General features: G+C 29.8%; 1 protein-coding gene across 1 annotated transcript; it reads left to right on the forward strand.

The window, feature by feature from the left end:
- The first annotated feature begins 3,280 nt into the window (after nt 1-3,280).
- Nucleotides 3,281-4,119, forward strand: LOC105803627 (stress-induced protein KIN2). The gene is made up of 3 exons (XM_012635916.2): nt 3,281-3,485; nt 3,605-3,673; nt 3,769-4,119. The coding sequence occupies exons 1-3, from the start codon at nt 3,429-3,431 to the stop codon at nt 3,841-3,843; spliced, it is 201 nt and encodes a 66-aa protein (XP_012491370.1). The 5' UTR covers nt 3,281-3,428; the 3' UTR covers nt 3,844-4,119.
- The last annotated feature ends 19,612 nt before the right edge of the window (nt 4,120-23,731 follow it).

Genomic DNA, 23,731 nt, shown 5'->3' on the forward strand with positions numbered 1-23,731 from the left:
ATGTAATACACGTGAGGTAATAAGTATATAGTAATTGAAAGTATCCAAATGTTAAAATAAGTGTAGAAGAATTTGTAGAGATAGCACACTATAAAACCGCAACTAAGTTCGAATAGAGCAGTGAATTAGTGGTGTAAGGCCTGCAGAAAGTAACAATATTTTCACACTTGTCTACCAATGGAACCCTTACATTTTCCTATAAATACCCATCTCTGTATTCAGGTTTTCATTACCAAAGCTAATCAAGCATCTATCATCTAACATTTACCTCTCTACTTGTGTGTGTTTTTTCTCCCATCCATAACCAAAATGAACCAATCCCAGGATTTGAGCCACCAAGCTGGCCAGAAAATGGGCCAAGCTCAGGAGAAGACCAGTCAGATGGCTGACAAGGCTAGGGAAACTGCACAATCTGCTATGGATTCAATGCAACAGGTTCTACATTTCTCTCTTTTGTCCTTTTAGATGCAGGCAACATAGACAAGTTTAATGGGAGGTTTGTTTTGCAGGCTGGGCAGCAGATGCAGGCCAAAGCACAAGGCGCAACAGATGCCATAAAGGATACAATGGGGATGAACAAATGAAACTTCTGCTGCTTGATCCCAGACCGCACCTCTCCGGCACCTACAATATTCATCTTTTGAGCTTTAGTTTTATTTTTTGGCAACACTTTCTTAAATTTGCTCATATGTTCTTGAGCTACAATTTTCAGTTTCAATAATTTCTACAAGTTTTATTTTTAGCCATTTGTACAATAAAATTTGGGATGTAATAATGGTGCCAATTACTTAAAGTGTGTACTGTGAAGAGATAATGGGAAAGTTTCATTTATCTTATTCATGTTTCAAGAAGAATTAATAATACAAATGTTCATTTGTTTCTCTTAATTTCTTATTAGACAAATTCAAAGATATGGAAGGCACAAATTATTTGTATAATTATCCACAAATATGACCGAATCTAAAAGAATAGCTCATCTCTGTTGAATCATTGCTGGATGAGATTAGAGTTGAACCCAGATTATGATACTTAAAGGGAAAATCTAAATCAATCGAACATTTAGAGTGTTTGAGTTTGGTTATGATATTAAGTGGGCATTTGATAGCCGGAGGTCATAAACAAACCGGGCTGGTATCATTGAAGGAATAGTGGGCCTTTCATAATGGTCTGCTTTCTTTTCTTTAAAAGAGGTGACAGTGTTGGTTAATGGTTGTTTCAGTAGTTGTAGTTTATACAGATTTATTCTGATGAGCTAGTTTAAATTAAATGTTAAGCTTGATAATAAGAGGAGGGCGAGTTGGCGTTTTAAGAAAAAATGGTAATTAAAGGAAACTCAAGAATCTATACTGGTTTAACTTCAATTACTTATCTCTGTTACCTTAGTTTGCCACAATTAAAGATTTCTCAAATTCACTATATTTGAACCTTTCAAGCACAAGGTTTAACCTTTACAAAACACTGTTTTTTTCACTAGACAAGATAGAGCCACTTCCCTTAAAAGTTTTCTACCCAAAAACCTTAAGCAAACCCTTACAAAGATGAAAAATAAGAATAGAGATAAAAAGACTCCTCTTAAAAGAAGATATTGCAATGATAGATCCCACTCAATAACAAGACAACACTTGAAGAGAATAAAAAAAATGTTACTTAAAGTGTGTGTATGAATAACAATGAGAATATTAATGAAAAGATTGAAATTTTGTGCTATTGACTTTACAAACTTGTTTCTTATCTTCAATGTAGAGCTATTGACTTGTGTTTATATATCCTAACAATCTTAAAGTCGTATGGAATCATTGGAAGCAGATTAGAGCCGTTGTTGTAATTAATTCAAGCATTAAATGCAGATTGCTACAAGTGGACTTGTGCTGGTAGAAGTCCTGAAAATGATGACTATTGGAGCCATGAGTATCGGTAGAAGTTTGAGGATTTCAAAGGTTCAGACTTGTATCAATAGTTGCACCAATAGAAGGTGTAGGGGAGGCTCACTGACTTGGTTGTATTGGTAGAAGCCTCCCTAAGTATCGGTAGGACTCAATCCAAATATTGATACAACTAGACTTGTATGGGTAGAAGAGACCGAAGTAGCGGTAAAAGTCTGGAAGAAAATCTTGGGTGCTCTCTGACTTGGTTCTACCGATACTTCTATGCACTTGTATTGCTATCGGTAAAAATCTTCCAAAGTTGTAAAATTTATTTTGAATCAAGGTTTTTCAAAGGCATGTTGTGATTTTAAATTTCTAAGCACTTTGAAAATAATGTTAAGTGCTTTAAATCAATTTATTACAAATTTGACAAAGCAAAATTTATAATTTAATTTTGTTATATAATAACATATGAAAAATTAGGGATAACACAAAGTTAAATATTGAGATTACCCCACATACTCGAATCTTGACACTTTCAGTATAAATACTGATTCGAAATATGAAAATATGAATCTACAATGTCATTCAACTTGATTTTCTTAATAATTCCAACAAATCAACCATCACAAGCAGCTAACAATCAACTCAACTAAAATAAATTTAGAAGTGAATCCACACATTTGCATAATAAATGACCTCAAATTTATTTACGTAATTAACTAGGTAATGAATATCGTATTGGTCTTCAAACTATTTTTATTTTAGTCTTATAGCAATTCGTTGTATTTTGACATACCATTTCGAATTTATTAATGTTGTTCAACTTTTTTTTCTTATTTAAATGCAACATCATAAAATTATATAAGAATTCTAATTTCACTGCTAAATATAACATCCAACAAAACAATAATTTTGGGAATATATATATATATATATATATATATATATATATTTAGAGTGTTTTATGGCACAAGTTACTACACTACACTACGTTTTAAATCAAATCCATCTCAAAATGCAATCTTAAAATATTCAAAATATAAAAGTGAGTTTTAAATTACAAATAGATAAATACACCAAACATATCATGATATATGTTGTATATGCGGAAAACCATTGTTGAGCATATTTACCAAAGGATTGAACTTACTACAGCAATTGAAAATTTATAATCACCATAATAATCGCACCATATTTTTAATTATTTAATTTGACCATAAAAAATTATTCAAGTTTAACTTTTGGAGACAATCACGAACTCTAAACATAGACATGGAAAGTAAAACAAACATTTATAATATAAAAATTTGCAGTAAAAAATGGAAGAACTGAAAAACCGCAACTAACATTGAATTGAATGGCGAATGAATTATAGGATCTCATGTACTCCCCGGTCTAACATTCCCAGTTGAACAAATTTGTTCCACAATCGACCCTCACTCAAATACTATAAATACCCATCCCAGTATTGAGGTTTTCATCATCAAAAGCTAAGCATCATCATCTACCAAAGATTTTACTTCTCTATTTCTGTATTTCTTTTGGTGTTATAAAGGAAAAATGAACCAATCCCATAGCAATAGCTTCCAAGCTGGCCAGGCTCAGGGCCAAGCTCAGGTGTGTCAACCAACCTGCATTAATTTTCATTGCATTGCAACTTGCATGCATGGATTATATATAAAAAAAGCATATTTTAGTTTGTTCTAATTGTTTTCCATTTCCTTTAATTTTGTCAGGAGAAGACCAGTCAGATGGTAGACAAGGCTAGGGAAACTGCACAATCTGCTATGGATTCAATGCAACAGGTTATACATTTCTCTTCTTTTTTCTTTCTTTTTTTTTTCTTTTAGATGTTTGGAACATCATAGATGAGCTAAACGGTGATTTATTTGCATTGCAGGCTGGGCAGCAGATGCAGGCTAAAGCACAAGGCGCAGCAGATGCCATGAAGGATACAATGGGGATGAACAAATGAAACTACTCCTGCTTGATCCCAAATTACCACACCTCTCGGGCACCTATCTATCTATATATGTATGTATGCATTTTTAGCTTTTGATTTTTGTTTTGGCAAAATTTTCTTCATTTTGCTCATATAATCTGTGAGCCAAGAAGAAAGATTTACCCTAGAATTTTCAGTTTTAATGAATTTTGGGTTGTAATAAGGGTGCCTGTTGCTTAGAAGTGTGGAAAAGTTTCCGTTTCCTCAGCTATTTTCCTCTAGAAATATAATAAAATACAAATTAACTGCTAGGAAAACTCTTTTGTTCATTTGTTTCCCTAACAAAATTTACCTCATCAATAACTTTTTTTTAATGATTTTGTTAATAAAATAAATTTAATTTTAATTGTAAATTTATTTAATTTTGTGTTCAATTTATCAAATATAGTCTGATAAAAATGATTCTATTTCGATTTTAGGGTTAATTTAATAAAAATAATTGTTAATATTATTAACTAATTATAGATTTTCGTCAAATCAATTAAAACACTAAAAAGTTGAAAGTTGACACCGTTATCTTCAAATTTCAAAATATATAACAAACCAAAAACAACACATGCACCATATTAGAAAAAAAATCTCAAACTTGGATACCAATTAATGAATTAAGTCATTATTTAAACCCTAATTAAATTGTATGATCGATCACTTCTCACTTCAATTCTGTAATAAGAATTGTTTGAATGAATTGGTGAAAACAACAAATAAGAAATGGTAAATGCATTTCCTCAAGAAGACAATAAATGACTTGAAATTTAATTTAATTTCTTTGGGGTATTATTTTATTGCATGGAATTACTTAAAATGAGAATTAAATTAATTATTTATCATATTTATATTTTAATTGAGCAATTAAATTAATTTATGCATAGATTTTATATGATAATGTCATAATGGTTTTGACAAAATTAAAATGGGGTTGTGTAAATTATTTTATTCCCCAAACTAACCAACATCAAATATGGATAGCTCTTCCCAGAGCATGAGCCAGCAGGTTGGTCAGGCCCAGGCCCAGGCTCAGATATTTCATTTCTCTTTTCTTCCATAGTTCAGTGCTTTACTCCATTGATATAAATGAAATATGAATGAAAAGTCTTTGTGACTATTAAAAAAGATTGCCGACATAGAAATTGAAGATTATCCATCTCATATTTTGGAACAAATCAGAATAACATAAGAGACTTGGAACTCATCAAGACTTTTATTAGATTCATTACATTTGGATGAAATTGAAGAAAAGAATCTCCACAACATCCAAGAAAGCTAAAAGTCAAAAAAGTCAGTCAAAAGTGAAAAGCATCATAAAACTTATGATGTGATAATACTTATAAACAAATAAACAAACAAGTTTAGTAACGTAAAAATCATCATTAAATTCATGATGTGACAAGACCAAAGAAGAAGTCCAGATGCAACCAACAAAGATTGCAACGTGGATCTATCATCAAAACAATGATGATGTAAACAGTAATGGAAGCAACCATGACTGAAACAGCCATTAACTCAAGCATGCAACGTGGAAGCAACCATTATCATGCAATTAAATAGTACAATTCCTTTATGTTATATTTCAAGAAAAGGCTAGCGGAATGATGGACAGGTCTGTCCAATCTGCCAGGGAATCAATGCAACAGGTAATCAACTCCAAATCATGGATTCAACTACCCATAACTGTACTAATTCATTGGTCAAGCGATAATAAATATGAAGTCTGTGGGCAGCAGATGATGGACAAGGCACAGGAAGCTAAAGTGGCATCAACAGATGAAGACTTCCTATATTTTCCTTTAGATCCTTATTTCTTATTTTAGTTATTAATTGTTTTGGACTATTTACTAAAATGCCGACAAAAGAAGAGATCATAAACAGCTCTCTTACAATGCAATTTGTCAAGAGTTAGCTCTTCCACTTTAATCTAATTCCTATAATTTTGTACCCTTGTATACACATGCATACTCAAAATTCTAAAATGTAATGTCACATTTCGCCCTTTATTGGTTCATATGTTTTTATGAACATATGTAAATGTCATTACTGTAGCAATCTCTTGTAGCACCGACAAGAGAAAGTGAAGGGGAAAGGGGATGGGACAACAACACTGTTGTTGATTTGATTTCTTCAGATTCTGTTCGGCATGATGCTTTCGTGTTTCAGGCTCCAGCGCAACTTTTCATCTTGTTTCGTCTTTCAACTTGGAAACAGGGTAATGCTATTACCTATTTATAGTGTGTTTTTCTTCACTTTTGCAACAAAATTAGGTCTTTTTAATTTGCAAGATTTCTCTCAACATTAACAGTGGCAGAATTTTGTAGTTATGTTAGTGGTTGGATTTTCATTTTGGCTAATGGAACCAACAAAATTCCACAATGAAATTGTGTGATGTTTTGGCTTTTTAAAAATGAACCAAATTTATTATAGGTAATTTATGGTACCAACTAAATTTTACAGATTTACATCAATTCAGTTCATTGATTTTTTTTACTAATTTAAAGTTTTTCATTAAAATAACTCTTTTATACTATATAATTTAAAACAAATTAAAATTGAATAAAAAATAAATTTCAGGAATTCAGTAGTAACCAAACTAAAACTCAACCCAACACTATTTTTCAACCTAGAGAGATGATCTTCCGAAGTACCTGTTTTTTTTTTTTTCTGAATAGAAGGTTTGGGGACCAGACAGCAAGAAATTTTTGTTTCTACCTATGCATATGCTTTGAACTTGACTTGGGTTTCACATTATTGTTGTTAAATGGCTGAAAAAAAATGCAGTCTTTTTGAAAGAAAAAAATACATTTCATATTTTGTAAAATTGCATGCCCAACAAAAGCCCTCATTCCATTACTTTTTTTTTTTCCAACCAAAGTGAACATATATAATTTCCTTTGTCCTAAAAACAAAAAGAGAGAGTTTATTTTGGATCTCTGAGTATAAAATCGGTTATAAATACTTGGAAAAATAGAAAAAAGAAAAACCGAAAGGACATGTTGCAAAGAGCTTAGTTCTGGGGGTGACCAATCAGATAAAACTGAAGAGGACTTGTGAAGCGAGCAAAACGCAGTGAGTGTGACCCAACATCACACATATATACATACATATATATAAATAAGAATGTCATTTTTCTGGGGAAGGAAATGGTGAGGACCAAAAGACAAGTAAGGTTCTTACAGACATTACGACAAAGGTTGCCATCATGTTGAGATGATTAGTACCTATTTTCTTTATTCTACAATCACTGCCACCATCAACTAGCTATTAGCTAATAGGGGACCATCCCCTCACCCATTTTCATTAGGTCTCAGTGTTCCCATTTCAGATTACCCAAAACTACTTGTTTAGATAACCTAATCTGTTATTTACTAAAGACAATTTTATTATAATATGGTCATAATGATTCAATCTTCGGATTTGAAGATGATTGTTGGAAATAGGTGAATTACATTAAATGTCAATTTCTTTTAGGATAATACAAGGGATATCGAATCAACCCCAAATGAATTTTCATGTTTAAATTTTATAAAAACTTAAGCCACTATTAGTTCAATATCACATGGAAGTATTGTATTAAACAGCAATGTTACATCCTCTTGTATCTCCTATCAACTATTTAATGTCATTTTAGTATTTTTTTATGTTATTAACACATCGTTTTGATAATTTTTTTCACCTAAACCCTGGACCCAAGCCCTTAAACCTTGACCCTGAACCTTGAACCTTAAACCCTAGACCTTGGACCCTTGATATCCACAAAACCAACTAAAATTTTGGCTGAGGCAAGTGCAACTATCGACTAATAGTATAGCTACGGTGAGCAAGGATATCATTCCCACGAAGACTAAAAGTACTAGTAATTACTGTCTTTCTATTATTTAACCGATAAATTCAAGTGATTGATTAAAAACTAAAATCAACTAAATTAATTACTAACGAACGCGACAAAGAACTAATCAAGAAAATAAACGATTAACAACCAAAAAGCGAAACAATACCTAGGAAAGAATCCACCTAGATTTCATCTGTCATTATCAATCTAAATTACGCAATTTCTTCATTTAATATCTTAATCCGTAGGAATCCCTAAATTATGCTAATATCTTTTTGGGAAGTAAGAGCAACTGACTCTAGGTTGGTAACTGAAATTTCTTTCTAATTAAAACCCCTATTATCACATTAACTCGATCTATGGATTCTCTATTAGATTTGACTCTAATCTCTTAGATTTATGTCGTCCTATTTCTAGGATTGCATGCAACTCCACTCAATTATGAAAAATCTACTCTTAAATAGGGTCTATTCCTCCTCTAATTTAAACACATCAAACATGGATCAATAATCTAGAAATATCAAACCAAGAATTAAGCACACATAATTGAGAATAAGATCTAAGTATTTATTGCGTAAAATAAAAATCAAAGGACAGAAACAGTCATAGGGTTCATCTCCCTAGGTATTTAGAAAGTTAGTTCATGCTTGAAAATAAAAACATCCCAGACACAATATAACCGAAAGAAATAAAAAAACCTCATGATAATCTCCTGAGAAATCAACCAGGTGTCTTCAATCTTGACAGAAATCTGCTTCAGAATCAGCTTCAATGGCATTTTTCGGGTTGTTTTCTTGAATATTCTATGGCGGCTCCCTCATATCTTCTTATTTTTATCATATATACCTCTTAGAATGCCCGAAAAACCTAAAAATCGCATTTTCCCGCTATTCAGAGTGCAAATTCGTGAAATCGACACGATCTGCCACATGATTGTGTGGCAGCCCGTGTGGAAGGGTCAACCCATGTAGCTCCTATAGCTTGCTCTGATTTTTCGGTTTTCTCTTATTTTGCTCCCAAATGCTCTCCTAAGTATAAAAACATGAATTTAAAAGATTAATAGGAGTATAAAATTCACCATTAACATCAAATAATCACCCAAAAACACATTAAGAATGGGGCTAAAACATGTTACTTTTAGCACCTATCAACCCTAGACCTTGGACCTTGAACCCAAGACACTGAACTAGGTCCAAGGTCTAGGATCTAAGGTTCAAGGTTTAAGGGTTAGGGTTCAAGTTCCAGGGTTTAAGCTAAGAAAATTACCAAAATGATGTGCCAAATGACATAAATAAAAATTCTGAAATGACATTAAATAATTGGTAAGAGATACATGATAATGTGATGTCTCTGTTTCATACAATCATTTCCTCCATATCACATTACCAGAATTAGAGATCTCATTACTTTAGTAAAGGATAAACTACAAAAATGTTATTAAATTATTGCTTTCGTTCTATTTTAGTCAATGAACTATTAATTTTTTTTTAATTTCATCACCAAACTTTTCAAAATTAAATATTTTAGTCACTCTCTCGTTAGTTGCTATTACATGAGTGACGAAAAGTTGATGGTGGACTTTCTTTTATTGGTCTAATAATAAATTTAGCAATCCAATGTTTACGCATTCTATCGGTTTGATCTTAAATATAAAATAATTAATAAATTTAGTCCTTAATGTTTACAAAATTTATCGTTTAGTTCTAATTCGATAAATTTTTAAATGACAACTTTTTAATTATTATAAATTTTTAAATAACATTTATTATTATTAGGATTTATATTTGATAATTTGATGATTTATAAGTATATATCATTGATTAATTGGATGATGGCAAACTATAAATTTAAAAGAAAAATTAGATGCTTTAAATTTTTATGATGGGTCATTATTTGATTAAATAAATAAAAAATAAAAAGGAAAAGATGTCATCATTATTGGTTTGTTTAGCCAACTTAGGCGTGAAAACAAAATCCTCCACTGGAAAGATAAGAATTTAATGAAATGGCTAATCTTTATCGATTAATATAATAAATTTTATAAATTAAGGGTTAAATTTATTGAATATTTAATATTTAAGATCAAATTAGTAGAATGTGTAAGTATTAGAAAATTAATTTGTTATTAGAGTAATAAAAAAATTCATATTAACTTTTCGTCACTCCTCTAATAGCAGTGAGAGTGATCAAAATAAAATGAAAGCAATAGTTTAATGACCAATTTGTACTTTACGGGTATGTTAAGTACTATAGAGAATAGAAATGAACCAAATCTAACTTCTCATAAATTCAGACTGATTCCGACATTTTTAAATAATTAATTTTTAATGAAAATTTTGCTACGCTTTTACTAGAAACAATTTGAGATGAAGATTTGAAAAAAATGTACTCAATTTAAAGTTATGCCAAAATCATCCTTTATTTTGAAAAGAAATCCTCCATTCACATCTCATGTTTGATTTTAATTTATTTTTTTGCTTTTTTGGAATTTCTTTTGAATTAATCAATATAGTCTTTAATATTTATTATAATATTGAATTTGACATTTTATTTTATTTTTACTTTTTAAAAGATATCATATTTATAAATAAAATTTTTAATTTTATTAAAATATTTGATTAAAAATTTACTTGATAAAAAATTCATCATACTTATAAACAAAAAAATTGTTTCTATTAAAAAACTTTAATTAAATGAATTTATATAATAATAAATAAATTTAGATTTTATATTGTATTTAAATTATTATGTCTCCATTAATAAAATAGGAAAACTTTTATATTACTTTATTTTTAAATAGCAAATTCTAATTATTTATTTAATCTAGTATATTATTTATAGTAATTAATGAATTTATATAATAATAAATAAACAGATGCTTTAATGATGAATAGAAATTTTTATTAGCATTATATTTTAATTATCAATATAGTTTATATACTTAAATTATATTTATTACGTATTATTTTAAATAAGATTTCTTTGCATTAGTTACATTAAGAAAAAAAACTACATTGTAAATGGTAAAATTGTTTGAATTATGATTTTTTACACTAATTACAATAATTTAAAATTTTAAATGCGTAAAATCGCATGTAACGTGTATAATATTAGGAACAAATCTATAATATATGTAAAAGTAAGAATTTAGAAAAACTTTTAAACCGACAAGAATATTCTTTATTGTTAATTATATTACTAAATTGAAATTAGAATAATAAAAATAAAATTAATACTAAGTAAATATTAATTAATATAATAGTATATTGTTATGAAATTAATTAACTTGATCATATTTTCTAAAATTTCTACTTAAAAATTACATACTATATTATTAATTAATAAAATTATAAATCTATAAAATCATTTAATATAATTGGATAAATTAAAATAATAAAAATCAAACTATAATTTTATAATAAAAAAGTTAAATTGGAAAAAAAGTCAAGAGCTCTCAGAAACAATGACTGTTGTGGCCGGGGTGAAGAAGGGTGGTGACTTTTTCGGAATGGGGAGGGACGAGATCTCTCTTTTGGAGGAGGACTTGGTGAAATTGTCAATTAAAAGTTTGTTGGTTGTTCCAACTGATAGTCTAAGGTTATTATGTTCTGCTTGGACGAGTCGCTCTTACAATTCAGATAGTTTTAAAGCACAAATGAAAAGTATTTGGAAGACGACAAAAAAGTTTGATATTCAAGTGGTAGGGAAAAAATTGTTCTTCACTACTTTCGATGATGAGAACAATTTGGAACTTATTATGAAGGGAAGGCCGTAGCTTTTTAGTAAACAAATTGTTATTTTCGTTCGATTGACTGCTCCCATTGAGCAATCCCAGATTTGGGTTATTATGTCCCCTATATGGCTTAAAAATTGGTCCATGTCCACCGGATTGTGATAAAAAAGATCTTCTGCATGCAATTGTTATGTCCCCTATTCAAAGGTGATTTCTATCGGGTTAGGGTTCAAAATGATGTGTAGAAACCCTTGAGAAGATGAGTTTTGTGGCGGTGGATTCTGAGAAGAAGGTATGGGTACCTTTCAAATATGAAAATCTCCATATCTTTTGTTTTGGGTGTGGACGCATGGGACACGGGGTTAAGGAGTGCGAGGTTTTGTCCAGCGTTGAGAAAGAGACCGGATAGGGATTTCTCATATTTTGTGGCACTAAAGGCAGAATCGAATTGGGTAGGGAAGGAAAGTCTACTCTTTGGCTTTTCACAAAAAAAATCTATGAAGCAATATCAGTACACAGGTGGGGTGGAAATGGGTATCGACGGTGAGGTGAATGATGGCAGCAGAGACGTGGTGCTGCAACATTCAAGAGATGGTAGAGTGTCGAATGGAAGGGTGGGGTCCAACAAATCCTTGTTGGAGTTGGATCCTTTTAGTTTGCAACAAAATTCTAGGGATTTTGGATCATCTTTTTCTCCACCTATTCAGGGGTTAGTTGGGGAAAGGGTAATTCTGGTAATTATAGATTGAATGAAGATTTGGGCTTTGATAGTGGGGTTTCTAATTGTGGGCCTGAGAGTTTAATGAGGGTATTAATTGAAAAGCCAAAAATACCCAATTGGAAAATATTGGCAAGGAATGTAATGCTTGATAAGAAGGATACTGGTAGTATAGGGGGTAAACATGAATGTGGAGTAGGGAGCAAAGAGAATTATGATTTTTGCATTCTTGATAAGACTAATTATAAGAGAGCAAGGAATGTGGATAGCACATTCGATTATGTTCAAATCAATGCTGGGATATTAGGAAATTTGGAATGTTACTCCACTCATTTAATTCCAAGACCAAATTATAGAGTTGGTATAAGGGTTGATGGCAAGGAGAAGTTGCGAGAAAAGGGGGATAAATGGATGAAGGATGGGAGGTGGATTTTTTTGTGATTAGAAATGGGAGGGATTCATATAATATTCAAATTTTATCGGCGACTGCCAATGGGCAAGCCTGTCTGGGGCAAGAAAACTCGTAAGTTAGAGCGTCTATTATTTGGGGAGTCTACGGGCCGTTATAAGACTTTGGTATGTGCTAAAGGTTTATAATCATCAGCTAGTCTTTTTCATTGAGACTAAAATTAGTGTTATTCAAATGGAAAATGTTAGGAGAAGTTTTGGGTTCTTGGAGGGTATCGATGTGTTAACTATGGGTTCTAAAGGTGGACTACGCATGTCATGGAGGGGAAAAGTTTTGATTAGTCTTATCACCTACTCGGGTAATCACATTGACGTTAAGGTGGAGAAGATTGATGAGGGATTAAGGTGGAGACTGATAGGGTTTTATGGTTCACCATATAGTAGAAATAGAGGAGAATTGTGAAATTTTTTACGTCAATTAGGGTAGGATCGGACTTTCTTTGGCTTTTTTTGACGATTTCAACGAGATCATGCATACTTTTAAGAAGGTTGGAGGTGCTCCGAGGGATGAACAGAGGATGGAAACTTTTAGGGTAGTTTTAGAGGATCGTCAATTAATGGATGTTGGTTATTATGGGGTTTGGTATATTTGGGTCAGGAGGAATTTATCGAAGACTAATATAAGAGAACGTTTGGATAGAGACGTGACTAATAGTAAATGGATGAAGAGGTTCCCCAATGCGACCATACATCATCTTACTCACTCTTTCTCTGATCATTGTCCCATTCTTGTTGGTTTAAAGTAGGATGTAATTAGACAGTTTGAAAAAAGGTTTCGATTTGAGGCTTAGTGGGTTTTGGATGAGTATTTTGATGATGAGGTGAATTGGTTATGGTCGTTTATGGATGGAGAATTTTTGTGTAGATTTGACCGCCTGAAGATCGGTTTGATGAAATGGGTAGATGGGACTCGTCATAAAAGGAACGGGCTCAAAAAGAATTTGACAGAAAAATTAAAAGAATTGATGCAAGCTAAAGTTGATGATGAATGTCTTGCACAAATGATTGACACTAAGATTTAGCTTAATTTAGAGGTTGACAAGGATGAATTGTGTTGGGAACAATGGGTTTGGGCTAACTGGCTTCAAGTGATGACAAGAATACTAAGTTTTTCCATAATGTTGCTACTAGACGGCATCGGAGAAATTTTATTATATACTTAGAATGTGTCTAGCAGGGAGATTTCTGAAGAGGGGGAAATGGAAGCAATTGCTCGAAGGTATATTCAAAATCTTTTAGCGTCGAGAGGTGTTAGGGATTCATCTCACATCCTTTCGGGGATAAAGATGTGTATTACAAATGAGATGAATGAAAGATTATTGGCAAGGTACACGGAAGAAGAGGTTGTTTCGGCCTTAAAGGGTATGGGGCCAACGAACGCCTTTGGTGAGGATGGATTCTCGATTTTGTTCTATCAAAAGTGTTGGCTCATCATGGGTGGTGACATTTCTGCTTTTTTCTTGGAATTCTTAATTGAAGGTATGGATATTATGCCTCTAAATGTTACTAATATTGTGTTGGTCCCTAAATGTACTCATCCAAAAAGCTTGGCCAACTTTAGACCTATTAGTTTGTGTAATGTGCTTTATAAACTAATCACTAGGATGATTGTGAATCGATTTAAAGATGTGTTAGAGTTATGTATTGATAGTGTTCAAAGCACTTTTGTCCTAGGAAGGATGATTTCAGATAATGTACTCCTTGCCAATAAGTTTTTGCACACTTTTTGTTATAAAAAGATTAGGGAAAAGAGGGGTTCATGGCCCTAAAGCTGGATATAAGTAAGGCTTATGATAGAGTCAAGTGGCAATTTCTTAGGGAGATGATGACTCGAATGGGATTCAATGGTAGATAGATTGAGACCATTATGCGGTGCATTTCTTCAGTGTCATATTTGGTTATAATCAACGGTAAATTAAGGGAAAGGTTTAGTCTTAGTAGGGGGCGAGTCGAAGGGGTTCGCAAATATCGTATTTACTTTTTGCGGACGATTGTATTCTTTTTGGCGAGGCTTTTGGTAAGGGTGCGTACACTTTAAAAGGTATCCTTAAGAAATATGAAAGAGTTTCTGGTCAATATATGAATTTTGATAAGTCGACAACTTTTTATAGCACCAATACTCTCGATGGTAATAAAAAGACGGTGGCTGAGATTTTTGGGATGAGGTCCTCAACTGATCCCGAAAGGTACCTTGGATTGTCCAGTATAGTTGGGAGGTGTAAAAAAAGTACTTTCCAAATTCTTAAAGACTGCTTTAAGCAGTGGATTGATGGATGGAGTGTTAGATTTCTATCTCATGGTGGAAAAGAAGTGTTTATTAAATCTATTTTACAAGTTATACCTACTTACTCTATGGCGTGCTTTCTTCTTCCTAAATCTTTTTGTGATGAGTTGGAAAGTGTTATGGGGAGATTTTGGTGGCAAAAAGGGGGATGGGAAAAAAGGGATCCATTGGTGTGGCTGGAAAGAACTTGTGTGATCCAAAAGAATTTGAGGGGATGGGATTTCAAAGTCTAGCAAGTTTTAATACTATTTATTGGCAAAGCAGGGTTAGCAATTCTTAATTATTCTGATTCTTTGTTAGCTCGTGTCTTGAAAGCAAAATATTTCTCAAATTCAGACTTTCTTAATGTAGGGTTAGGTAATTTACCTTTTTATACCTGAAAGAGTGTTTGAGCTGCTAAAGGGCTTTTGCAATCTGGTTTATGTTGGAGAGTGGGCTCAGGAGAGTGGATATCTATTCGGGAAGATGCTTGGTTGTCGGGTTCGGTCTATCACGGAATAAATGAGCCTGTTAGTAATGACAGTCTGATTTGGGTTGCGGACTTAATTGATAGTCAGAATAGAGAATGGAAAGTTGAGTTGATTAAAGTTACCTTTTCTGAGGCAGTTTCGGCAAAGATTCTCCAAATCCCTTTAGCCCAAGAAGTTCACGATAACGTGTTGCTTTGGCGAGATGAATCACCCGGGGAATTTACTTTCAGGAGTGCTTACAGACTTTTACATGAAGAGAGGGTTCTACCTAGTATAAACACTTTGCAAAATAGTATTACAAGTTTCTACAAAAAATTATGGAGACTACATCTCCCCTCAAAAATAAAGATACTGATGTGGGGAACAACATGGTATCATTTTCCTACTTTAGCTAACTTATTTCAGAGAAGGTTGGTGTCGGATGCTTTATGTCCTAGATGCGGAGGAGCAGTGGAAAATCTAACCCATGTCTTTAGAAAGTGTCCTACAATAATAGAGGCCTGGAAAGAATTAAATTTTGACTGGGTTTTATCTCACTCAGAATCGGAGTATTAGGATTGGATTACCTGGATTTTTCAGAGTAGTACGAATAAGCAAGCACGATTGGTTTGTTATTTTATCTGGGCTATATGGTTCTGCAGGAATTAATGGCTACATGATAGGAAACAAAACACTGGTAAAGGTATCGCTGAATAGATATGTCAGTACCTTAAAGAATTAGAGTGGGTAAGTGCACGGAAACCTACTGTTGTTATGGGCATCGATGAATGGTGTCCTCCGGTTGTCCCATTATGTTAAATTCAACTTTGATGCAGCCTTTAATCAATCTTTAAACATTTTGAGTTCGGGGATAGTAGTGAGAAATCATCGAGGTGAGATTCTATAATCCAATTTAAAATAATAGTTTTGTAAATCAAAATATACTTAATCGCATACACTTTTTACTAGAAACAATTTGTGCTGAAAATTTGGAAAAAAAAATGTGCTCAATTTAAAGTTATGCCAAAATCATCCTTTATTTTTAAAAGAAATCCTCCTTTCACATCTCATGTTTAATTTTAAAATTTTGCTCGTTTTTGGAATATTTTTTGAATTGATAAATATTGTCTTGAATATTTATTATGATACTGAATTTGACATTTTATTTTATTATTTTTATAAGGTTTATCATATTTATAATAAAAAATTTAATTTTATTAAAATATTTGATTAAAAATTTACTTTATAAGAAAATTCATCATACTTATAAACAAAAATTTGTTTCTATTAAAACTTTAATTAAATGAATTTATATAATAATAAATAAATTTAGATTTTATATTGTATTTAAATTATTATGTCTCCATTGATAAAATAGGAAAACTTTTATATTACTTTATTTTTAAATAAAAAATTATTTATTTATTTAATTTAATATATTATCTACAAGCTATTACGGTGAATTTATCAACTATTAAACTTTTTATATAGTTAAACAAATGCTTTAATGATGAATATAATTCTTTTATTAGCATTATATTTTAATTATCAATATAGTTTATATACGTTAATTAAATTTATTAGTTATTATTTTAAATAAAATCTCTTTGCATTAGTTACATCAAGAAAAAACTATATGGTAAATGGTAAAATGTTTTAATTGTGATTTTTTACACTAATTACATTAATTTTAAATTTTAAATGCGTAAAATTACAAGTAACGCGTGTAATATTAGGAACAAATCTATAATATATGTAAAAGTAAAAGTTTGGAAAAACTTTTAAACCGATAAGAATATTCTTTATTGTTAATTATATTACTAAATTAACATTAGAATAATAGTTTGTCGGTATTATTATGTGATAATAAAAAGTAATACTAATTAAATATTAATTAATATGATAGTATGTTGACATGAAATTAATTAACTTGATCATATCTTTTAAAATTTCTACTTAAAAATTACATTATATATTATGAATTAATAAAATTATAAATTTAGAAAATCATTTAATATAATTGGATAAATTAAAATGATAAAAATCAAAATATAATTTTATAATTAAGTAAAATTAAAAATGTAAGATTAACATTATATATATAAAAAAGATAATATCAATACATTGGTAATCTAATTTATAATGTATAAATTTATTATCACTTAGAATTTGAATCCATATTAAATTACACTTATTATTTTAGATTTGTTACCCGTATAAATATATATATTAGTAAGGCATTTTCATTCAAAATAACATCTAACTAATTATTGGAAAAAATCATATTTTAACATTATTTAGTAGACTTTCTTTTCATTATCAAAAAATGTATGATTTTCATTATTATTTTATTTGTTAAAAGGAAAAGAAAAGAAGAAAGGTTGAATTGCTGGATGAAATCCAAGTTTGTGGATAAATGTGGACAAAAAATTAAGGGATCAAGTTAAGAAAGATTAATCAAATTTAAGGACTAAATATTAATTTATCCTAGAATCAAATTTCAATATATTTTATAATTTTCAACTTTTAGATTTTTTTATATTTTGAAAAAAATAAGTGATGTCGTGAAGGAAATAATTGAAGTAAATCTAAAGTTGAAGTCAAATCCTATTAGGTATAATGATTTGTATGCTACCATGAATATTAAAAAGGGAAAATAATTATAAATATTAAAATTTGAGGTATATTATGAGTTTAATTAGGAAATTTTAAAAACTGAGTCGATTAATTAAACAAATCTGAATGAGTTTAAAGTAATTTTATTAGCTTAATTTGGAGTCTCAAAGCTGGAATCAATGGAACATTAAGTTGAAGAAACATGGGACCCTCAATGTTCCCGGAAACAAAGCCCATGTTGCTTGCTCTATCACTGTCTTTAATCTTACCAAACACTTCTACTTTCTTGTCTATCTCAAATCTTTGTCATTTTTTTAGGTCCCATCTCACCCTCCATTGCCACCCACCTTCATTATTTCCCTTCTTTTCTTTTTCCTTTCCTTTTATTTTATTCTATATAATTTAGAGAAACAATTTGTTCTTTAAAAAAAAAAAAGTGATCAGCTTTGATTTCTTTCATCTAATGTAGATAACATTCAATATACAATTTATCAACTAATTTTATGCATATTATTTCAAAAACTTTTTTCACTATTTTGTAAATTATAAATTAAAATATTTTCTTTTATATAATGTCTACTTCTACTCACCATTCCCTTTCAACTCTTAAAAATAGAAGAAAAATGCATTTAACCACGCTTAAATCTATGTCCTCTCAATTGATAACGATACTAACTAAGCTAAGGCTCGATCGATATTTCAAAACTTTCTAATTGAATTGAGTTTGTAATCTATGCATATATGTAATAATATTCTATACACTACCAGTAGAGTTTTAGACTCCACAAACATAGTCAATGAGTTGGCAAGTGCTCTATATAGTATATTAAAAATATATATATGAAAAATAAGAAACACGTGTCAAATTTTTAAGGTTGTTTGTGGAATTGAAAAAAAAGTATACTGCCAATATACTAAATATTAACCCTACTTATGTTTAAGCCTTTTAACACTAACTTAACGTGCATTTTATAAAATATTTTTTTATTATTTTATTTTTAAAATATGATAAATAGGGTTTGACATAATTTAATATTATTTTATAAATTTAATTAAATTTATAATATATATTAAATGTGGAGGAGTTGATAATTAAGTTATGATTCAAAACGCTTGTCTCTTTTGTAGCTTGGAGTAATTAAGGTAGTTTTAAAATCAATCACTTCTCATTGTAATTAACTAACAACAATCACAACACTGTTTTACTTTTACCGGTAAATTGTTTGGAAACAGTTGGGAAAGCACATTCAATATTGTTGTTTCCTCACTGTTCTAGTTACGATTAAGTCTTAATTTGATTAACATAGATTTTATTATTAACATAGAAGGGTGTGAATTTAAACACGTTAAAATGAATTAATCTTTTTATTTAAGGATTGGGAGGAGTTATGATTACGTAATAGGTTCCTATACTCTTTATAAATTTAAAATTTAGTCATTGTACTTTTATTTTTAGAATTTAGTCTTTCTACTTTTTAGATTTCAAAATCTAATTTTTTTTGTTAAATTTATTGGTGTGACATTTTGAAATTAAAAAAAACTCATTTAGTATGTAAGGGACTTGATTTTAAAAATAATTTTAACAATTAAACTTAAATTTTGAAATCTGAAAAGTAAAAGGACTAAATTGAAAATTTATGAAGATAGACATTATTCTTGTTTTTGAACTTTAATGGAGGGCTAGTAGCTCTCCACTTATAAAGCCCCTTCAAATGATTTTCATTGTCACTCTGGAAGAGAATTTATTTACCCATTAGTGTATATATTAATTTTAGGGTAAATTAATATTTAGTCCTAAATTTAATAATTTTATTAATTTAGTCCTTAAAGTTTTTATAATCCACTAATTTTCGAACCTGGATTTTATTAAAAAATTTAATTTATATTAACTACCAAATTCAAAGGTTATTATTAAAATTAAAACTGTAAATTAATTAAAAAATGAAGACAATTGATGATCCCTTTGTTAATGTAATAATCAACCATAGGATTCCTTGCTTCAACATGATTGCATTGCTCACTAGTGCATCAGCATGGAGTAGTAGTACTGGCTCATTTCTCAAAAAAAGAATAAAAATTAGTGTGGGCCTTTTACGTTTACTTTTACTTTTACTTTTGCTTTTTTTTATTTATCCTGCTACATTTTTACTTTTGCTTTTCAGTATCCAACCTTTCGGATTCCATTTTCTTTTTAACATTCCAATTTTGGCATTTTGTTTCATAATTTTTTTTTTTGCATTTAAAAAAATTATTGTTTTAATCCTTTATATTTGTGTTCAGATACAAACTGATTAATTATTTACCCGATTTGTGCACGAAGAATGTTTTTGAATTTTAAAACAACTTATATTTAATAGACTACACTCTCTCATTACATAAACAAATAAATAATTTTTTTAAAAGTTAAAATCAGATTTTTATTTAAAATTTAATTTTATTTTTTATTTTTAAAAAATTAGTCTTTTACTTTTCAGATTTCAAAATTCAACTCTAATCGTTACAACTGTTAAAATTATTTTGTTAAATTCAAGTTCATTGCAACATTATTTTTTAGTTAAATTGGTATAAGTAAGTATTTTTTTATTTCAAAACGTCACACCAAATTTAACCAAAAAATCAATATTAACAATCGGACTTGAATTTTAAAATCTAAGAAACAAAGGTACTAAATTTTCGAAAATAAAAGTATATAAACTAGATTTCAAATTTGTGAATAATACAAGAACATGTAGCATATTTTAACCTTTTAACAATTCTCAAAAAATATACAAATAGCTATAGCTGGTTTTATGTGGCATTAAAATAAATTAAAAAACAAAAAATTGTAAAGACATAATGATAAATTTAGTTCTTAATATTTACAACTTTTATCAATTTGGTCTTTATTTATTTTCTTAATTAAATTTGACCTTCAATCTTTTAAAAAGTCGAATTGACCATCAATCTTTCAAAAGAGTTAAATTGTTTTCTTAACGAAAATACGATAAAAACATTAAATTTTTAAACATGACAGTTCATGTGAACTTCATACTATTTGTTTTTGAATTTTATGAACTTTATACATATTTTATAATTTTTAAATGTTTTTATAATTTTTAAATTATTTGTTGACATTACATAAAAAAAAACAAATAGTATCATGTCAGCATGAAGTAAAAGCGGATTGCCATGCAGGTTGCCACACCAATCTCGTAAAAAATTAATGTTCTACTTAATATTTTCGTTAAGAAAAACGTGATTGAACTCTTTTTTGAAAGTTAATATAATTAAATTTAATTAAATATATATATATATATATATATATAAAACAATTAACAAAACGATATAAACGTCATCGTAACTTTTACCTTAAAATTAATATGTACCGATGAATACCAAAAGAGTGGTGTGTGATAAATGTTAAAAGATGGAATCAAGGTGGAAAAATGGGAGTGAAAGTATGGAAAGGAGGAAGAAGAGCAATAAATGAGATTGGGGTTGAATTATGGGGACAAATGGGGACTATGTCTTGGGGCCTTGTCTGAACAAACACACTGTCTAACTCAAGCATCATGTGGTTTTGTACTTGGAATTTTGGTTCCAAGTTAAAAAAAAAAAAAAAAAACACAATACAAGTTAAAAAATGTTTTATTCAAAACTACTATAGTTGAATTTTGAAAGTTGAAACTTGAATCACTAATTATTTGCTACTCATTTTGCCTATACTTTCTTACTGATTTTGTTCATAAATCTCCATGGTCCACCTCTCTTGTTTATATATTGTTTTCCTCTTTTTCTTTCATTTCGATTTTGTACCTTAATCATATTTTAAAATATTGGGTCGTATTCGTTAAATATAATAAATTTCTAAATTAAAATTTCAATTATAAAAATTGTACAATCTCTATACTAAAACAACTCTAGACAATATCCGCATATAGCGAGATTTAAGCTAAAAATAAATTTAGATAGAGACCACACATGCTTTATGTATTACAGAACTTGAGTTTAGACGCTAAAGTTCTTAAAATCTCAACGTTATTAACAAATCAAAATTTCATGGACTAAAATATTGAGTTCCTAGTCGGTGAAATTTTTTTAACTATAATAATAAAATTAAGGGACTGACAAATGTCTCGTATATATGTATTGAAATACCAATTAAGAACATTTGTTAATATCTTGAACCCATTGCTTGTATTATATTATATATTATATATGTAATTATTTACTATACCAATAGATGGGGTTTAGATTTTACTATATCTTCTGGCATACCAAATAATTATAAAATATAATTGCATTTAAATATGAATTATTTCATACACTCATAATAAATACTAATTTTGATTGGGGAAATACTGTGAATGAATATCAACCGTTTAAACATTTAATTAAATTTATAAGTGCACGTGTTCTGGTGAGAATCGAATTTGCATCTCGCTTTTTGAAAATTTTATTTGAAGGTTTTATTGGTGTGAATGCACAGTTGGATAATTAATTAAACTTAAAAACCAACTACTTATTAATCAATTTTTTGGTGGAAAACTTAGGTACAACTTTTGTTAATGTACATATGGGTTTCTTCCATTGTACCCTAAATCCAATATTTTCACCAACTTTTATAACGATTTTAGAAGCTATAGTCATGTCCATATCAACGCCTAACCATTACAAATACCAATATTTGATAAGAATACGATTCAATATAAAACAAAATTTTTATATAGTAAAAATATAATAAAAAATATTATTGTTAATACAGTGTATAATAAGGGAGGAAAATAAAGAGGGGTAAGTAATAATTCTGTAGAGGTCAGTTCACCTATAGAAACAGAGAGTCGAAAAGGAACAAGAGGATAAACTAATTGAGAGAGATGAGGGATTTGCTCAGAGTAACTTTTGGGTTGAAAAACTAATTCTTTCTTCATCGTTGGGAGAGTATTTATAGGAGAAGTCTTCTTGTTCACTAGTGTGACATGATAGGTTGTTATAAGAAAAGTTGTCATCATGCAAAACATGAAGGACATATACCGTGGAATTCATTCTGTTATGTATTCAATTAGTATGAGATTGTTATGCTCAAGTAGACTCCTTATTAGATTGAGGGCGTGTTCACACCTAAAAACAAGTAACTAGGAGCAATTAATCACAACTTACTAATATAGTAAATGAGATGGGTTTAATAACGAATGACAAATATAATTACTATAAAGATAACTTTCATACATAATTAATCTATAGTTTTTATTTTTATTTACGTTAACAGTAAATTTTGACCACTATAATATGTATAACTTACCCATAATAGCAATTCAAAAGCGCAATCTTCTTTTTAAAATCCTAGCCAACCAAAAAAATGCCACGTACCATGAGAAGCATAAAATCCCTTTATATGCAATAAATTTTAATATTAAAAAAAGAAAATAAAATTCCCCAATAGGGACAGGCTTGTTAGTTTATAAATCTTGGGATAGAAGAAGATGGGGGAAGAGACAAAGCAAAGAAGACACATGACGAGGCATAGCCTTCAACCCTACTACTATAATACCCCATTTGCCATCGCCACTTTCTTTTTCCTTTGTGGGGATATTGAGAGGTGAAGGAAAAGGGGCAATTTATGTAATTTGCCCCTTAATCTCTGCCCCCCACCCCCACCTATTTTTGTCATTTATTTCTTATAATGAATGATTTCTTTTAATACTGGTACTGTAGTATAGGTCAAAACGACCCGGATTACAAGTGATTTTGTCAAGATAAATCTAAATGAATGAAACGAATTATTATATCT

This window comes from Gossypium raimondii, chromosome 11 (genome assembly GCF_025698545.1).
Source record: "Gossypium raimondii isolate GPD5lz chromosome 11, ASM2569854v1, whole genome shotgun sequence".
Taxonomy (NCBI): domain Eukaryota; kingdom Viridiplantae; phylum Streptophyta; class Magnoliopsida; order Malvales; family Malvaceae; genus Gossypium; species Gossypium raimondii.